We start from the raw sequence: 18,960 nt of genomic DNA, 5'->3' as shown, positions 1-18,960 counted from the left end.
TTCCCTTCCCCAAGCACCAGTTTCCTCTGTGTACAATCAAAAAATAGTGCAACCTCTTAGGTGGTGTGAGAGTTCAGACAGATTACACAGAGAGCGCGCAATGTTGGCTCGTCTATATTTTCATTCCCTTACAGGGATAAGCTCAGTACTAGACAATTTTTTTCTTTTCAGTTAACAGGGTACAAGTGCATGATGACAAAACTGCGGGGCTGCAGTTATTCTGCCATTATGTCCTTGAACATTTCAGCTGTCTCCAATATTTCCACCATTATAAAACAGCGCTGTGATGAAATGTCCAGCAGCAATAATGGGCCAGGTTCCTACTGGGGCAAAGGGCCCGTTGCTAAGGAGGCTGTCGGCGAAGCAAGAAGCCTATTTCCGGTTGCCCTTAGTAAAGATGGCGGGAAGACGGGCGTCACCGCTATCGAACTGCGGCGTCGGTGCCCTCGCCAAACATGGTGGCGTCGTGCCCGCCCCCTTAGCTTCTTCCTGTCTGTTGGGTTAGTCAGTCTTCCTACCTACTAGTTTGCGATGGCGGCAACATTGGCGGCTTCTCGCAGTCTCCGGAACCTGCTGATACGGCGTGAGTCACCTCGACCCCTGGAAGCCCGTTGCTCTGGCGTGCTGTCATAGCCTCCGTAGGGTGGGGTCCCGGTCTGAGCACCTTAAACACAGGGGTGCATATGCTCCCAACCAAAGAGCTCCCTACTTCTTTAAGCCTTTGTCTTACAATTGGGTCGCCGACAGCTTAGTGTTCCCAATGTGGAGTCAGTCCCATGATCAAGGGTCTGAAGGAGGCCTCACACTGAGGCCACTGATAAGTGCACTCCTAATCTGAAAGTTTGTATCCCCCTAAACTGAGGTTTCTTAGGGACCTGTGTTCCCCAGTCTAACATCACTGAGATGAAATGTGTGCCTTCTGCTCTTGAAGGCACTGTGTCCCCAACCTGGGGTCATCAAAGGCTCTTCTTTCCTTTGTCTCCCCAGGAGTGATGGCTCCCACGCCCCAGGGTCTCAGCCTTAGCCTTTGCCCCATGAGCTCCACTGCTCAAGATGAGGCTTCCACAGCAGCCCCCAGAGAAACGCCAGACCATAGCTATGAGTCCCTTCAGGTGACAGTTCCTCAGAAACACATCCTGCATGTGCAGCTAAACCGGCCTGAGAAGAGGAATGCCATGAACAGAGCCTTCTGGAGGTAGGGCCTGCAGATCATGGAGGCCTGCCTGCAGGAGGAGGCAGCGGCTGAAGGCGTGGGCAGGGGTGGGATGTGGGGGACAGGTGACATGAGCGCAGGGGTACCCTTCCAAGGCACAGCCTTTCTCTCCTTGTCCCTCCCAGAGAGATGGTGGAGTGCTTCAACAAGATAGCACAAGACCCTGACTGTCGGGCTGTGGTGATCTCTGGTGCAGGAAAATTGTTCACTGCAGGTACCGGGTACTCTCCACCCCCACCCCTTCCAGTCTCCCCTGCTCCTGGCAATAGAGCAAGGCTTCTTCTTCATTAGGGTTTCAACCAGCTCCTAACTTCCACTTTTATCTTTTTTTTTAATTTTTTAAAAAATACTTTATTTATTTGATAGGACACAGCGAGAGAGGGAACACAAGCAGGGGGAGTGGGAGAGGGAGAAGCGGGCTTCCCGCGGAGCAGGGAGCCCAGTGCAGGCAGGGCTCGATCCCAGGACCCTGGGATCATGACCCGAGCCGAAGGCAGACCCCCAACGACTGAGCCACCCAGGTGCCCTTTTTTTTTTTAATTTAAAACATTCAAGGGGCACTTGGGTGGCTCAGTCATTAAGCATCTGGCTCCCTGCTCAGCGGGGAGCCTGCTTCTCCCTCTCCCACTCCCCCTACTTGTGTTCCCTCTCTCGCTGTCTCTGTCCAATAAATAAATAAAATCTTTAAAAAAAAGGTTTAAAAAACAAAAACACTCAAATGCCAAAATGAGTCCAACAGAACATGACAGGATGATGGACTTTGTCTAAATTTTTTTTTTAAGATTTTATTTATTTATTTGAGAGAGGGAATGAGATAGAGAGCAGGAGAGGGGGGAGGGTGAGAGGGAGAAGCAGACTCCCTGCTGAGCAGGGAGCCCGATGTGGGACTCGATCCCGGGACTCCAGGATTATGACCTGAGCCAAAGGCAGTCACCCAACCAACTGAGCCACGCAGGCGCCCTCTTTTTCTTTTTTTTTTTAAAGATTTTATTTATTTATTACAGAGAGAGCATGAGAGGGGGGAGGGTCAGAGGGAGAAGCAGGCTCCCTGCTGAGCAGGGAGTCCCATGTGGGGCTCGATCCCAGGACCCCGGGATCATGACCTGAGCCGAAGGCAGACGCTTAACTGACTGAGCCACCCAGGTGCCCCCCTGTTAACTTTTTTACGTGTCCCTTGTTTACTTTCTACCCCTCTCTCCGGTCTCCTTTTGTTGATTTTGTTCGTTCGTACAACAAACACTCCAGTGCTAAGCCCTTCCTGGGTGTCAGGGACCTAGAAACAGGCAGGGAGGCCCTGGTTCTTGGCCCTTGTCCTCATGGAGCTCATGCCTGAGAAGTGAAAGATGGGGCTTCATCGGTGGTGGCGCCAGGCCTGGGGCCCTCACCTTCCAGCTCGCGGCTGTCCGTAGCTGTCTGGTCCCATTTTCAGTAGCAAGACTCCCGAGGCCAGAAAGAAGAAAATGTAATTAGTAGTTCCACCGATAGAATGGAACCACTAATTAAGAAGAAAGGAAAAAAAAAGAGGGAAGTGCCCACACTTACTTACTATCTGCAGGGTGTCTGGACACTGTACACATATTCATTAATTCTCCCCGGAACCCTTCCGGACAGGTGCAATTATCATCCCCCATTTTATGTGTGAAGAAACGGAGGCCCAGAGAGAGGAAGAAACTTGCCCAGTTCCCACAGATGGGAAATGGCAGAGCTGGGATTATTATTATTATTATTATTATTTTTTTTTTTGAGAGCGCAAGAGCGCGTGTGTGAGGGCAGGAGAGGTGGGGCAGTGGAACAGAGAGAGTCCCCACAGAGCACGGAGCCCAATGCGGGGCTTGATCTCATGATCCTGAGAGCATGACCTGAGCTGAAATCAAGAGTCAGATGCTGGGGCCCCTGGGTGGCTCAGTCGGTTGAGCATCTGACTCTTGGTTTCGGCTCAAGTCAATATCCCGGGGTACTGGGATCGAGCCCCGCACTGGGCTCCGTGCTCAGTGCGGAGTCTGCTTGTCCCTCTCCCTCCGCCCCTTTCCCTGCTTACTTTCTCTCTCTCAAATAAATAAATCTTAAAAAAAAAAGTCAGATGCTTGACCGACTGAGCCCCCCAGGTGCCCCTAAAACGTGTAGGACTTTTGTTGATGTATCCGATATTATTTTGAATAATGAATAATGGAGCTAGGATTATGAATGAGATCTGGAGCATTTAGAGGTTCCCAGGGGAGACAGATGGGGGCCTTATCTGTAGTGAGCAGTTTTTTTTTTTTTTTTGAGAGAGAGAGAGAGGGAGAGAAAGCGCACAAGCAGGGGTGAGAGGCAGAGGGAGAAGCTGGCTCCCCGCTGAGCAGGGAGCCAGACACAGGACTCGATCCCAGGACTCTGGGATCGTAACCTGAGCCAAACACAGAAGCTTAACCTACTGAGCCACCCAGGCGCCCTGCAATGAGCAATTCTTATCTGGGAGAGAGGACACCTTGGACCACGGTCTGGTCCTTTATCTCAAGGGGTTGCAAAACGGTGTGTACAGGGCCACGTGGGGTAGGTAAACCAGAAAAGCCAGTGAAAGGAGGTGTCGCAAAGTGCCAAGCTGGGCTTGTTCTGGGAGCCCACGTGGGTTCCATTGAGTCACACAGGCTTTGCAGACGTGCTGGCAGGCTGAATAGTCGGGTGAAGGGCCTCTGGGCTTCTGTCTCCTCCCATCCTTGCATCTCCATCAGCTCTAGGGAGGGTCTTACCCTCACTTTCCGGAGAAGAAACCAAAGGCCCAGAGGATGAAGTCGCCCGGCCAAGGTCACACAGGGGAGTCCTGTCTTACCGATAGATATTTACCTCGCAGAAATTCAGCTCTACCTTGAGTCAAAAATCCTCCGGTCTCTCTCATTTAAACAAGCTGCGGAGGCGGCGGAGCCCCAGAGGGCCGGGGGTGTGGCCAAATGTGGGAATGGTTTTTCAGGTTTGTCTGATAGCATTGTTCAGAGGCAAAAGGATGAGAATGATTAACCCCAGAAGGAAGAAAGTGAGGGATGATTCTGCTCAGAACCGCCTCATAGCAAGGTCTCCCTCAGACTAAAAGCCAAAGTCTGCCCCCTGGCCCGTGAGGCCCGCACAGTCTGCCCTGTCACCTTAGATCCCCGCGTCCTCCATGTTCCTCACACAGATCAGGGGCATTCCTACCACAGGGCCTTTGCACCGGCTCTTCCTGACATTTGGAGCTCTCTGATCTCAGGCATCCCTATAGCTCCCTCCCTCGTCTTCTTCAGATCTTTACACAAAAGTCACTTTTTCAGGAGCGCCTGAGTGGCTCAGTTGGTTAAGCATCCCACTCTAATTTGTCTCAGGTCATGATCTCAGGGTTGTGAGATGGCTCCTGCTAAGTATGGAGCCTGCTTAAGATTCTCTCCCTCTCCCTCTGCCCCTCCACCTCCCCCATCCCACCCCCCACCCCTGCTCGTGCAAGCACTCTCTCTAAAAAAAGTCACTTTTTCAGTGAGAGGGTCCCTGACCACCCCATTTAATTTTTTTTTTTAAGATTTATTTCTTTATTTTAGAGAGAGAGCAAGAGGGAGGGGCAGAGGGAGAGAGAGTCCCAAGCAGATTCCACTCTCAGCACCCAGCCCAACGCAGGGCTGAATCTCATGGCCCTGAGATCATGACCTGAGCTAAAACCAGGAGTCAGTTGTTTAACTGACTGAGCCACCCAGGCGCCCCCTGACCACCCCATTTAATATCGCAACAGCCCTCACTGCACGCACACACCCTAACACACTCCATTCCATGTCCCTGCTGTAATTTTCTTTCAGCCCTTGTCACCACCAGACAAAATGTATTTACTTATTCATCCGTCTTCCCATTGAAAGGCAGCTCAGTGTTGTCTGTATTGTCCACTTATTGAGCACCTGCTGCATACTAGGGTCTGTTGAGGCACTGGGAATGCAGTAGTGGACAGAAAGAAACTCCACTCCTGGAGCTCACGTCCTAGAGGGGGAGACAGGCACTAAACGAGATAAGCACACAATTATGTGATAAGGAGAGGGCAGGGACTGAGGTAAGACAGAGAGGGAGGTAGAGGGTGATGGGGCTCTTAGAGGAGGTGACCTTTGATCTGTGGCCTGAACGGAAAGATGGAGCCAGTCTTTCTTTCTTTTTTTTTTTTTTAAGATTTTATTTGACAGAGAGAGTGAACACAAGCAGGTGGGGAGGGGCAGAGGGAGAGGGAGAAGCAGGCTTCCCGCAGAGCAGGGAGCCCGATGCAGGGCTTGACCCCAGGACCCCAGGATCATGACCTGAGCCGAAGGCAGACCTTAACTGACTGAGCCCCCCAGGCGCCCCTGGAATCAGTCTTCTGACCATCACTGAAGGAGGGACTGTTGTAGGTAGAAAAACAAGGCCCTAGGAAGGGACTGTGTGGTGGTGTTGATACAGCTGTTGGAGGCCTGTGTGCCCAAAGGAACAGGCTGGAAATGGAGTTCCGGAGGCCTGGTGAGGTCTTGGCACATACCTTGTATTGTCTTCCAAATAAGTGAGGTGGGAGGGGAGAGGAGGCCCTGACGTGCTCATGAGTTCGTTTGGCCACGTGTGGGGAACGGCCAGGGCAGGGCTGGGAGCAGGGAGACCAGGGTAAACTGTTTTAGCCAGAGTGCGGCTTCCGGGAGAGTGATTAGTGGAGGAAAGGTTAGATTTGGGATCGTCTTGCAGCTGGAGCCCACAGAAATTGCTTCATCTCGAGTCTTCCTGAGGAAATGTTACCACCATTGACTCAGGCCAAAACCCTTGTCTCTTCTACCACCTGGCATGATGGTGAAAAGCATGACCTCTGGAGCCAGTGCATGGGTGTGGGCTTAAAATCCCAGTGCCACTACTCACAAGCTGGTGTGACCTTGGGCAAGTGACTTAAACGTCACGTGCCTCAGTTTACCCCCCAGTAAAATGGAGATAGTAAGAGGACCCACCTCATAGGCTTATTGTGAGGATAAAGTGAGTAATGACCCTATAAATGTTAGCTTTTATTTATTTCACACCCCATATGCAATCCCTCGCTAGATCTTGCATGAGCAGCTTTTCCACTGTGGTGGTTTGGGGGTTTGAATCTGCTAAGTCTGAGTTCTGACCTCTAGTTGGGGCAGTGGCGGGGGGTATAGGGGAAGGGGGTGCCTGGGCGGCTATATGAGCCTCCTCATGCCGCCCCACCAGGTGTTGACCTTACGGAGATCGCTTCAGAAATCCTTCAGCCCCGTGGAGATGATGTGGCCCGCATCAGCTGGTACCTCCGTAGCCTCATCAGCAGATACCAAGAGGCCTTCAGCGTCATTGAGAAGGTTCTTTGGGGGGTTGGCGGGGCACCTCCCCACACCCTGTCCATCCCTCCTGGACCAACCCTGACCCCACCCTTCCTGTTCCCTTGCAGTGTCCGAAGCCGGTGATCGCCGCCATCCATGGGGCCTGCATTGGTGGGGGTGAGTCTGAGCTACCCACCACCCATCCGGGCACGCACTCTAGCTGCTGCTGCCTCCCTCCCTCAACCAGTGACCTCCAGCCTCAGATCAGTTGCTAGTTAAACCCTGCCCAGAGGCGCAACCCCATCACCTGGGAGGAGGGGCCGGTCCTTGTGGTAGTTTGATGCCCCGGCCTCCCCCTTGCAGGCGTGGACCTCATCACTGCTTGTGACATCCGGTACTGTGCCCAGGATGCTTTCTTCCAGGTGAAGGTGAGCCATCTTGAGCTGCTTCCTCGGATCCTGCTTAGAGGTGGGCGACACGTGGCAGGGCAGGGGCAGAGCGGCAACAGAGCAGGTTAAGGGGGTGAGGGTGAGAGTGAGAAGGGAGGGCTTCGTGGAAGAGTTAGTCAGAACTGAACCTGAAAAAGTAACACTTCGGGGGCCCCTGAGGGGCTCGGTTGGTTAAGCATCCAACTCTTGATTTCGGCTCAGGGTCATGAGATTGAGCTCCACGCATTGGGCTCCGAGGTCAGCGGGGAGTCTGCTGGGGATTTTCCCTCTCCCTCTGCCCTTCCCCCTGCTCTCTTTCTCTCTCAAATAAATAAATAAATCTTAAAAAAAAAAAAAAAAGTAACACTTTGGCCATGAGGGAAGTCAAGGATAGGCCATTGCAATCCATGTGGGGTTTGGATTGCCCCTCCATTGGGGCAGCACTGTGGAGCGGACATTGCCTTCCACTGGCGGCGGCGATTTCCACCAAGAGCCCCGTGGCAGTGAGGGGGTCAGATGGGCAGGGTTCGAGGGCTTCCCTCTGCGGATAGATGTGACCAACCTCGACGAGTTGGGAAGGCAGAGGAATTGGGAGGTGAGCTGTGTTCTAGGTTGAAGGAACCAAGTACTGACATGATGGCTCCTCCCAGGAGGTGGACGTAGGTTTGGCGGCTGATGTGGGAACGCTGCAGCGACTGCCCAAAGTTATCGGAAACCAGAGGTGGGTGGAGGAGCCCGAGAGGGGACCGCAGGGCATCTGCTGGGCCCAGGATGACTGCAATCCCCTGATCCGCCCTGCCCTCTTGCAGCCTGGTCAACGAGCTGGCCTTCACTTCCCGCAAAATGATGGCTGATGAGGCCCTGAGCAGTGGGCTGGTCAGGTAGGAGCCGCGGCCTGTGCGGGTTAAGAGCTCAGGGGCAACCTGGGCAGAGCCCTTTGGGTCCGGGTGTATCCTCGCGGCATTACGGGGGTACTTACTTTCTCTGGGTGGTCAGTTCTTCAGGCTGCAGTCCAGTGCCCTGCTCTGATTGGTTCATTTCACTGGGCGGTTTTCTGCTTTCTACTGTGATTGGCCACTTACTCCTCCGTGGGCGAGACTCCCTCGCAGACTGCCGCCTCCCCGCCCTCCCCAGTGACGGGTTCCTTTCATCCGCAGCCGGGTGTTCCCAGACAAGGTGGGCACGCTTGATGCAGCCTTCACCCTGGCGGCCGAGATTTCCACCAAGAGCCCCGTGGCAGTGCAGAGCACCAAGATCAACCTGGTTTACTCCCGCAACCATTCGGTGGCTGAAGGCCTCAACTACATGGTAAGGCTCTGCGGCCAGCCAATCACAGCCCTTCTCTGGTCCCAGAGCGGCCAGTCAGGGCCCAGCAACCCTCTGCAGGCCTTGTCCTCTGATTGGTGCGCTGCTGTCTCTTCCCTGTTTTTCATTGGCCCAACTCCAATCTTTCCCCGCCCCTGCCATTACACTCCACCCTCTTTGTCCAGGCCACCTGGAACATGAGCATGCTGCAAACCCAGGACATCGTGAAGTCTGTCCAGGCTGCCATGGACAAGCAGGAACTGAAGAACGTCACCTTCTCCAAGCTCTGAGAGCTGCTGAGGCCCAGGGCCTGGCCTTGCCCCACCTCATGCCCATTTCCTCATCCATAGAGAAGGAGAATTAGTAAAGATGGTCACCTGGTGCTTTTTCCCTTGGTCTCCCCCGTTTCTAACCTTATAACCGTGACTTCCTCATGCTCAGGGCCTTATCTTCACCCAAACAATAAAGCAACTTAATGCACCTGGTGTCTTTATTGGAAAGAAAGGAGAGGCAGAAAGGAGGTACGACATCCCTGGGGGCTCCCAGGACTGCCTGCTGTGCAGAAGGTTGGGGATGGAGATTTGACCAATGGGAACGGAAGCCAGCAGGCGCTGCCCATTCAGAGCTGGCGGTGGGCGGGCCAGGGCCCATAAAATGTCTGGCGGGCTTGAGCAAGCAAAAGTCATGTGGCTTCCTCTGGGCTGGAAAGCTCCAGATGGTCTCCCTGCCCGCTCCAGACTTGAGGGCGGTTCACTCTGCCAGGCACCCACTGCCCCAGTCTGGCTCGAGTTCCATTGCTACCCAATCTTGGGCCAACTGCTTCATTTTATTTTATTTTTTATTTTAAGTAGGCTTCAGCCTCAAGGTGGGGCTTGAACTCACCACCCTGAGGTTAAGGGGTCACATGCTGTACCAACGGAGCCAGCCAGGTACCCCTGTCTCTTTTCTTTGAACTTCACGTTTTCATGTCCACATATAATCCCAACCTCCTGGGTTTATATTTGGAATGAGTGCAAGAGGCCAAGGATGAATTTAGTGCCCTCTCTACTCCAAGTCCTGTTCTGAGCATTTATTATCTTAGTGATGCCTTTCCAGGCTTCTATGAGGTTTATACTATTAAAATCCCCATCTTACAGACGGGCAAATGGGGAAATTGAGGTTAAGGCACTGAGCCAAGACAAAACAGCCAGGAAGGGGCTGAGGCAAGATTTGAACCCAGAACCTCTGGCTCCAGAAATCATGACTGAAACCATAGCTACAGTCAAATGTACATGGGTCGGGCACGTAGTGGGCATGCAATAAATGTAGGTCCTTTCCTAGTTCCTAGGGGTGTCCAGAGCACCCCGTTCCTCCCTGCTTTCACTTCCTTCCGTGGCCCATCTGTCATGGGCCACTCCTGCAGCCTTGCCCTGCCCAGCCCTCCTGGTCTTCACCTCCCTCTGCTAACGAAGGTCTGGGCAGGCTTTTATGGGCTCTGATAAGGCCCTGGCAGGCCCAAAGTTCATTAGCACTTCCTCTTTGCAGAAGGGCCTAAAGTATCCCCCCCCCCCGGCCCCCCGCTCCGGCCTGATCTGGGTGTGTCCCCCCCCTCACCCCAACCCCCGGCCTAGCCCAGCTGATCTGGGTTCTGGCTGGTGACCAGTGAGGCTAGCAAGAGAAGGGACACAAGGGGGTGCCCTAGAAAAAGATGTGAGCCTGGGATACCCAGAAGAGGAAGCCCACGGACCCTGCCTAGCCAGCCACTCCCTTTTCCTCAGGTATAAGAGCCACCCACCACCTGCCGCCCGCCATCATTGCCTGCTTTGCATCTCTTCTCACTGGACAAGCCATCAGCCCAGCCTCTCAAGATGGCCTATATCCCTGCACCTGGCTACCAGCCCACTTACAATCCGGTAAGACGGCGACCCAGGACCTAACCACGGGTCCCAGCTTAGCGCCACCCTGACCCCCCCACACACCAGTTTACTCTCACCCCTTGGAGGGTGATCCTTGGAGGCACCCACCCCACCCTGGAGTCTGATTCAGCCCTGAAGCTTGATTTGCTCCTACCCTGACCCTCGGGCTACTTATGCCCATCCCTGACTCTTGGCCCTCTTCCCCTTCACGCTGACCCCTCACCCCTGGTGTCCTCTCCCTTGCGAATGAGAGTGGGGGGCTTCTCGGTGAGGGGGAAAGGCTTACCAGTCCCCTTCCACAGACTCTGCCCTACAACCAGCCCATCCCGGGTGGTCTCAGTGTGGGAATGTCTGTGTACATCCAAGGAGTGGCCAGCGAGCACATGAAGAGGTAAGGTACTCCCCCGCTGCCAGGTGAGGCTGGGGGGGTGCCACAAAGAGGGGCTACCATCCCTAATGCAGGAGGCCTTCTCCCCTTCCTCCACCGTGCTTGGGAAGGTGACTCTGGGCCACGGTACCCAATAGCCAAAGACCAGCCCGAGCCTGGGACGTCCAGGGCATGGTGACAGGAACGGGGAGTCTGGGGGCTGGGGGGGAAGGGCAGTGAGGGAGGCTCACCACCAGAGGCAGCCCAGGAGTTGGGATGTCGGATTGGAACTGCTGGGTGTGATAACAAGAATTCAGACCACAGGCTCAGAGCCGGCCAGCTCTGTGACTGCCCAACTGTGTGACTGGGAAACCTCTCTGTGCTTTCTTTTCCCATCTGTAAGATGGGATTGCTTTGAGGATTCCATGTGTAAAACATGGAGAACTGGAAAGGAAGCATTAAAATAAGTCTTAGCATTTTTTTATGGCCTTAAGATGGTGATGACAATTGAACTGACCTCAAGGCACCGTTGGGGGTTTTTGTTTTGTTTCTTTTTCTTTCTTTCTTTCTTTTTTTTAAGATTTTATTTATTTGAGGGGCGCCTGGGTGGCTCAGTCGTTAAGCGTCTGCCTTCGGCTCAGGTCATGGTCCCGGGGCCCTGGGATCGAGCCCCACATCGGGCTCCTTGCTCGGCGGGAAGCCCGCTTCTCCCTCTCCCACTCTCCCTGCTTGCGTTCCGTTTCTCTCTGTCAAATAAATAAATAAAATCTTTTTTTTAAAAAAAGGTTTAAAAAAAAGATTTTATTTATTTGAGAGAGAAAGATAGAGCACAAGCAGGGGGAGGGGCAGAGGGAGAAGCAGATTCCCTGCTGAGCCCGGAGCCCGATGCAGGGCTCGATCCCAGGACCCTGGGATCATGACCTGAGCCGAAGGCAGATGCTTAACGACTGAGCCACCCAGCACCCTGGCACTGTTGTTTCTTTATTCATCGTGGTTTTTTTTTTTTTTTTGCTCACTGAATGCTCACTATGTGCCTAGCCACTGGGGACAGAGCAGTCCCCAGGACCAAGATCTCTGCTCACATGGAGCTGACATCCTAGTAGGAGAGAAGAAAGATAAAAATCAAATGTGCAGGGTCCAGTGGTGCTAAGTGCTATGGAGACAAATAAACAGGGAGAGGAGATGGGGAATGGATGTGGGGGGGGGGAGAGGGGCGTGGCATTGTCCCTTTAAATAGGGTAGCCGGGGAAGGCCTCTCTGGGAAGGGAACACTTCCGCAAAGACTCAAAGGAGGGGGGGAGGGAGCCTGGGAGTAGAGACCAGCAGCAAGAACAGCCGTACAAAGGCCCTGAGGCAGGTGTGTGTTTGCCCAGTTAGAATAACTTCAGGGATGCTGGCATGAGGGGAGGTGTGGGTGGTGCTCTGACTTGGCTGTTCATTGGGTCCCCCTGGCTGCAGGTGGGGAGTGGCCTGGGGGGTCAGGGTGGCAGCAGAGAGACCTTAACGGATATATGTAGGGTTCCTAGGACAGTGTCTGGCCCATGGTGAAGGAGGAAATGCAGGAGTCCCAGTTGCCAAGTTGGGAGAGGCTGGGGGCGGGGGCGGTGCGGTGGCCTGGTAAGGAAAGGGAGAGAGGGAATGCGTTGCCGAGGGAATCTGCCTCCTGAACTTCAGGGGCACTGCCCACCCCCTCCTCTCTAGTGGCAACAGTGGCCAAGTGTGTTGTCCCATTTTGTCTTCGTCCCCCAACCCCCTCCCGCCCAGTTCAGGGACGTGTTCCAGGACCTTGGAACAGGGTAGGTCAGGGAGGGCTTCCCGGAGGAGGGCCCCATGCTCGGGCAGGTGGGGCCAGGGGGAACAGCCCTTCCTGTCCCGCCAGGTTCTCCGTGAACTTCGTGGCGGGGCAGCATTGTGGAGCGGACATTGCCTTCCACTTCAATCCCCGCTTTGATGGCTGGGACAAGGTGGTCTTCAACTCGCAACAGGGCGGCAAGTGGGGCAGCGAGGAGAAGAAGCGGAGCATGCCCTTCCGCAAGGGCGCGGCCTTCGAGCTGGTGTTCATGGTCCAGGCGGAGCACTACAAGGTCTGAACTCGGGGGCGGGGCCTCCCCTCCTCCCTCCCCCCTCCCTGTCTTCCATCTGTCCCTGCCCCTCCTCCTGGCCCCTCCTCCCTCCTCCGCCTTCCCTCTCCCCACCACCCTTCCTACCTCACTTTTCTCTTTTCCTTCCTTCCTTCCTTCCTGCCTAGTAAAACATTTTTCTCCTAAAAAACATTCTTTTTCCTCTTGTTTCTCATTCCTATTCCTCCACGGGGGATAGCTTTCTAATGTTTCATGTGTCTCACCTTGTTCCTCCGTGTTCTTGCAAAATGCATATTTTTGCTATTTTTTTAAAGGTTTTATTTATTTATTTGGGAGAGAGAGAGAGAGCGAGCGCGCACACACACACACACACGCGCGCGCGCGCGCGCGCGAGCAGTGGGGGAAGGGCAGAGCGAGCGGGAGAAGCAGGCTCCCCGATGAGCAAGGAGCCAGACGGGGGGAGCTAGATCCCGGGACCCTGGCTGGGATCATGACCTGAACCACCCAGGCACCCCTATTTTTGCTATTTCTTCTGGTGAACTCTGAACACACACAGAAGGAAGAGAGGGCACAGCCACCCCCTGGTCTCCTTGGCCAGCTCTGGGTCCCTTTGCCCTCACCCTTCCCCTTGCATAGGATGTAAGCACTGATCCCAGATATCGTGTTATTCAGAAATATCTCGAGTTTCGGGAGCACATGATGCCACTGGCCCACGGAAAACACTGACCGTTCTTCCTCAGCGCCCCCACATCCAGTCAGAGTTCCGACCACCTCATAAACACCTTAACGTTTCTACACTTGGAACCAGGCGCGGATAAGGCCCACACGTTGTGATTGATTACTATTATGCAAGCATTTTTTTTTAATGGGTTACTGAAGAGTGTGGGTCATGTGTACCCAGCTCACTGGTTCTCCATGGAGAGAACACACACCTGTGGAACCAGCACCTAGGTCCAGAAACAAGCCCTCCAGCCCCAGAAACCCTTCATGTCCCTTCCAGTCCCCTTATCCCCAGGGGTGGCCTTTATCCTGACTTCTCTTGGCCTGGATCTCTTCCTGTGTCTTTATTTTATTATTATTATTTATTTATTTTATTTTACTGCATGGATCCCAGAGCAGGGCTTGAACTCACAACCCTGAGATCGAGACCTGAGCTGAGGGGCGCCTGGGTGGCTCAGTCGGTTAAGCGTCTGCCTTTGGCTCAGGTCATGATCCCGGGGTCCTGGGATTGAGCCCCGCGTCGGGCTCCCTGCTCAGCGGGGAGTCTTCTTCTCCATCTCCTCTGCCCCTGCGCATGCTTTCTCTCTCTATTTCTCTCAAATAAATAAATGAAATCTTAAAAAAGAAAAAGAAAAGATAATTAGGCAAGGCTCTACAGAGGATTTCCAGAACACCTTTGACATGCCTGGCTGGGTTTTAATGTTCCCAACAATCCCAGAGCCAGCCTCCATTTTACAGATGGGGAAACAGAGGCTCAGGGAGGGAAAGTGACTTCCCTGAGGTCAGACAGCCCACACGTCATCCCTGAGGTCAGACAGCCCACACATCAGAGCTAGACTCAGGCCCAACTCATTTGGTGCCAAAACCAGGACTCGGACTGGATCCTCTCTGGATCGCTATCCTGACTAAATTCTCTGTTCTCTTCCATCTGCCAGTCTGTGAGCTGACTTTTGACCCTGGCTTGACCTCTGACCTGTGGACTCCAAGATTCCCCATTCTGTGGCTATCCAGCTCCCCTCCAAGACTGCAGTCCAAGTTAAAATGATCGTTGCTCCCTACTTCCTGTGTCTGCCTTCCCAAGGTCCTGGGTGCTGACTCTGGCCTTACCCCTGCCCCCCAGGTGGTGGTAAATGGAAATCCCTTCTACGAGTTCGGGCACCGGCTGCCCCTACAGATGGTCACTCACCTGCAAGTGGATGGGGACGTGGAGCTTCAATCAATCAACTTCATCGGTGGCAACCCGCGCCCAGGCCAGGTGTGTGGTGTCTCCCTCTCTTATGCGCCCTGCTTCCTTCCTTAATCCAGGCCCACATTCATCTGTGTCCCAAGCACCTGCTCTGTGCCAGGGGCCGCAGACCCAGAGGCAACCGACCCCGTCCACTGGGAAGACGTTTCACCAGATGGTGTTGGCTGCAAGCGGTCAGGGCAGGGATGGGAGACAGACCCGAGGTTTGGGGAGGCCAAGGGAAGGGCTTCCTGGAGGAGGAGGAGGAAAGCCGTAAGCTGAGTCAGGAAGCCAAGATAAGAAGGGACAAAAGCCACAGGAACCACAGGCAAGTTCACGAGCAACTGCCTAACATGGCTAGTCACCAAGAAAGTCACTTCGAATCACAACGAGATGCCGCCCACACCCGTGGGAAGCGCTGTCCAGAGAAAAGCGCACAACAACAATTGTGGGCGAGCCTGGGGACCGGCCCACACTCCCCTGGAAATGGCTGGGAGCAGACATGCCCCCGGCGACCTAGAAACCCCACTCCCAGGGCCACGGTGAACAAACAGCCACCAAAACAGCCACAGCAGCCCTAGCCTCCCGCCGGGCGCTACCCTCCCCAACCCGTAAGGCCCCCCCGACCCCCACGCTCGATGATCCTCGGGCCCATTGGGACAGATGTGGGAACTGAGGCGCAGAGAGCTTAAGTAACTTGCCCGAGGTCATGGAGCTGGTGAGTGGCAGGCGGGGGGTCTGTGCCCAGATGAGGGACCAGCAAGAATGGAATGTCTTCGTCCGCGAGGAGCCACGGGCCTGTGGGTGTTCATTTGACCGTGGTACTTCATCCATGCACTTGAACAAGAAAAACGACAATAAGGCTATTTTGGAAGGGCCTTCAGAATCGCTGGCTTAAAATGGAAGTCAAGGAGATCGCTGGGAAGAGGAGGGAACCGAGAGAACAAATGGATATAACTTACGGGGGCGGGGGAGGCCTTCCAAGCCCGCACCTGTGAGAAAGTGCAGACAAGAGAGAACAGAACAAAGACAGGGAGAGACAGAGACTGAGAGACAGGAACAGAGACACACGCAGACTTGAGCGAGCCTGAGGCCGGCAGGGGAAAGGCACGGCTGCTCCCTGCCCCAGCGCTGGGCACCAAGAGCGAGGGCCCCGTCAGGACGGGGTGAGGTGAGCAGGGGCATCTGTGGTGTGGGCTGGGAGGATGTTCTGGGGAGTATCCGTGTTATGGAAGCTGCCAGGTTGAGGGGGAGGAGGGGGCGGATGAGGGCTCCCAGACAGGCGGGAGCAGGATGAGGGAGGTAAATAGAATTTACCAGGCCTGCCCTAAAGGGGTGGAGTGTCACTGCTCACTGGAGTTCATGGCAACTTCCTAAACATGGCAAGTTCTTCTCCGCTCATAAGCCACCAGGTGCCACTCTTTGACCCCCGAGTTCCTTCGGACGGGAGTGGTGGGGCTGCCCTGGGCACGCATCCTTGACACCCTCCAAGCCCTAATTTGGGGTCTCCCTCATTGCCTGCCTGCCTTCACACATTGTCTTTGTGTCCACAGACATCCCCGGGAACTCCAGTGTACCCAGTAAGTACCTGCTGAGGGGCGGTGGGTTTCTCCTCGTGGTGGGGGTTTGGTGGCATGAGGAGGTCTTGGGGCAGCCGAAAGACCCCCAGCCCCCCTCACCATCTCTGCCTTCGATCCATCTGTCGGGTCCTGGACACACCCACCAATAGCCAAGTCAGCTGCCTGTGAAGTGGGAGGGTTGTGGGGCCATTTGGTGGGGGGGAGGGGTGGAGAGAAGTGCAGGGGCCAAGGAGGTCGGGCCCCCGAGTCATACCCATCCAGCGCCCAGAGATGTGCCTACATGTAGTCAGTGTGCCGTACATATTTGTGGAATGTTATAGGCTAATATCTCTCCTTCCTCACTTCACAGACCATGGAGGGACCCCCAATCTTCAACCCGGTAAAGTGTCCTGTGGGAGTTTAGGGCCCTGTGGCAGGCAGTTTGTGGGGAAGCAGAAACTGATGGTGGGTAGGGGGCCCTGACCACTGGGGCCCTGAGAGGGTGGGAAATAGAGTGGGCAGAGGGTGTTGGGTTGGGAGGTAGGGAGAGGCTGGAGTTGGTGGCCGGAGCGGGGAGGGGATGGGGGTTGGGGACATTTCCTAGGAGTGGGCACCCCTCTCTGAAAATTTGTCCCTGCCTGGCTTCTGGTGACCTGAGAGATAATAGGACCTCATGTTCTCTTCCTACAGCCTGTGCCATTTAGGAAGAGTTTGCAAGGAGGTCTTACAGCCCGAAGAACCATCATAATCAAGGGCTCCATACCCCCCATGGGCAAGAGGTACACAATCTAGACTGAGGTGGGAATCCTCAGCCCCCTTCCTCCCTCAGACCCGGGGGTCTGGGCCCCAATCCCCTTCTCCCTTGGAGAACCAGGCACTGACCCCCCATCTGACTCCCACCTCTGTCCCTCTCTGCCTTCAGCTTTGTCATCAACTTCATGGTGGGATCCTCAGGGGACCTGGCTCTGCACATTAACCCTCGTCTGACCGAGGGTCTCGTGATTCGGAACAGCTATCTGAATGGTTCATGGGGGTCCGAGGACAGGAAGATCTCCTACAACCCTTTTGGTCCTGGGCAATTCTTTGATGTGAGTCTGGGGTCCCCTTCCCACCCCCCTTCCCTCCAAAGCCTCTGTCCCGGCCCTGGCCTCAAGCCTGCCCTCTCTCTGCAGCTGTCCATTCGCTGTGGCATAGATCGTTTCAAGGTGTACGCCAACAGCCAGCACCTCTTCGACTATCCCCATCGCCTTTCGGCCTTCCAGAATGTGGACGTGCTGGAGATCCAGGGTGATATCACCTTGTCCTATGTCCAAGTCTGATCTATTCCCAGGGTCACAACTCTTGGGAATACAGAGGGAAAGGTCCCACAGGACTCCCTTCTAAGCCCCTAATAAAATGCCTGTGGGTGTCTCATGAGTGTCCGTGACTCCGTTCACCTCCCTCACCGGTTCCTTCCTTCCTTGATTCAATCATACACTGTCCATTCAGCCATCCAGTCAACTGTCCATCCATCCTCCCATCACAATAAATCCAGGAATATCCCAGACACAGATCTTGGGATTTATGTGTATCAGCTTGTTCAGTCCTCACAAAAATACCAGGAGGTGGGAACTATTATTATCTTCCCTCTGGAAAAGATGAGGAAACAGGCAAATTAAAATAAAGCAAATTGCCCAAGGTCACACAGCCCATCAATGGCAGAACGAGGATTCAAATCAAGGTGGTCTGGCTACATACTTAATCGCTATACAGCCTGTTTTTCCACCCGTCCATGCATCTGCCTCTCCATTCATCCATCTCAACATCCATCAATCTCTCCAAATATCCATCCGAGCATATGTTCATCCATCCATCTAAACATCCAACCACGGGCACCTGGCTGGCTTGGTTGGTGAAGCAAGCAACCCTTGATCTCAGAGTTGTGAGTTTGAGCCCCACGTTGGGTGTAGAGATTACTTAAAAATTTTTTTTTAAATCTAAAACATAAAAAAAAAAAAATCCAACCATTCATCCACTCACCTGTCCATCTCGCTCTCCACCTATCCAACTATTTGTGCACTCATTCGCCAGCCAGCCCTTCAACCATCCATCTGACCACCCATCCATTCAAATTTCTAACCATTGATTTATTTACTCATCCATCCGTCTATCCATTCAGCCATCCTTATACCCAACTCATGCATTCATCTCTTCATCCCTCCATTTGTCCATGCAATTCTCTGCCTTCCGTCACATCCATCCATACATCCTCCATGTGCCCATTCATCCCTCTGTTCGGCCATCCACTTCTTCATTCTCTATCCTGTCATCCATCCATCTCTTTAGGATCTATTCTTCCATCCATTTCCAACTCTTTGTCCATTCGTTTATCATTTCATCTCTCCATCTGTCCACTAACCATCTGCCATCCATCCAATTGTCTTCTTACCAAGTCAGTCTTGGTTGATTCAATCATGTGTTCATTTATTTACACTTTCATTCACCCATTCATACATTCTTTTATTCATTCACTCACTCGTTCACATATCCATTATTCAGGCATTTCTCAGTGTCCATTCATTCGTTCATTCATTCTGTTTCCTGTCTCATTTATTCTTCTAATCTAGTTCTCAAACTTAGCTGTACATTCCAATCATCTGGGGAGCTTTTAAAAAATATTGATACCTGACCCCAATCCAGACCATTATTAGGTTAAACCATATGCATATGCCATTTTTTGTAGGGTAAAGGCCAATAATTTTGTATGTTCTAGCCTGGTAAATCAGTAGTGGGTCCTAGGCACCAATATTTTTCTTAAACTCTCCAGATGATAGAATCACAGCGAATTGATCAAAGCGGTAGAACCGCTTTGGCAAACACTGACCAAGGATGTTCTGTGGGCCCTCAGACCTGGGGTG

At 53.6% G+C, this 18,960-nt stretch overlaps 2 protein-coding genes across 2 annotated transcripts; both read left to right on the top strand.

Moving 5' to 3' along the window:
• The first annotated feature begins 427 nt into the window (after nt 1-427).
• ECH1 (enoyl-CoA hydratase 1) lies at nt 428-8,696 on the top strand. The gene is made up of 10 exons (XM_027620037.2): nt 428-583; nt 988-1,195; nt 1,339-1,427; nt 6,398-6,522; nt 6,612-6,660; nt 6,847-6,911; nt 7,562-7,632; nt 7,721-7,792; nt 8,069-8,219; nt 8,402-8,696. Exons 1-10 carry the CDS (start codon nt 532-534, stop codon nt 8,504-8,506), a joined length of 987 nt encoding a protein of 328 aa, XP_027475838.1. The 5' UTR covers nt 428-531; the 3' UTR covers nt 8,507-8,696.
• Nucleotides 8,697-9,891: 1,195 nt separating this feature from the next.
• LGALS4 (galectin 4) lies at nt 9,892-17,476 on the top strand. The gene is made up of 9 exons (XM_027620038.2): nt 9,892-10,108; nt 10,414-10,502; nt 12,358-12,562; nt 14,400-14,534; nt 16,058-16,084; nt 16,434-16,463; nt 16,754-16,842; nt 16,986-17,151; nt 17,236-17,476. The coding sequence occupies exons 1-9, from the start codon at nt 10,064-10,066 to the stop codon at nt 17,380-17,382; spliced, it is 933 nt and encodes a 310-aa protein (XP_027475839.2). The 5' UTR covers nt 9,892-10,063; the 3' UTR covers nt 17,383-17,476.
• The last annotated feature ends 1,484 nt before the right edge of the window (nt 17,477-18,960 follow it).

This window comes from Zalophus californianus, chromosome 17 (genome assembly GCF_009762305.2).
Source record: "Zalophus californianus isolate mZalCal1 chromosome 17, mZalCal1.pri.v2, whole genome shotgun sequence".
NCBI lineage: Eukaryota > Metazoa > Chordata > Mammalia > Carnivora > Otariidae > Zalophus > Zalophus californianus.
This window is presented reverse-complemented; position numbering and strand designations above follow the sequence as displayed.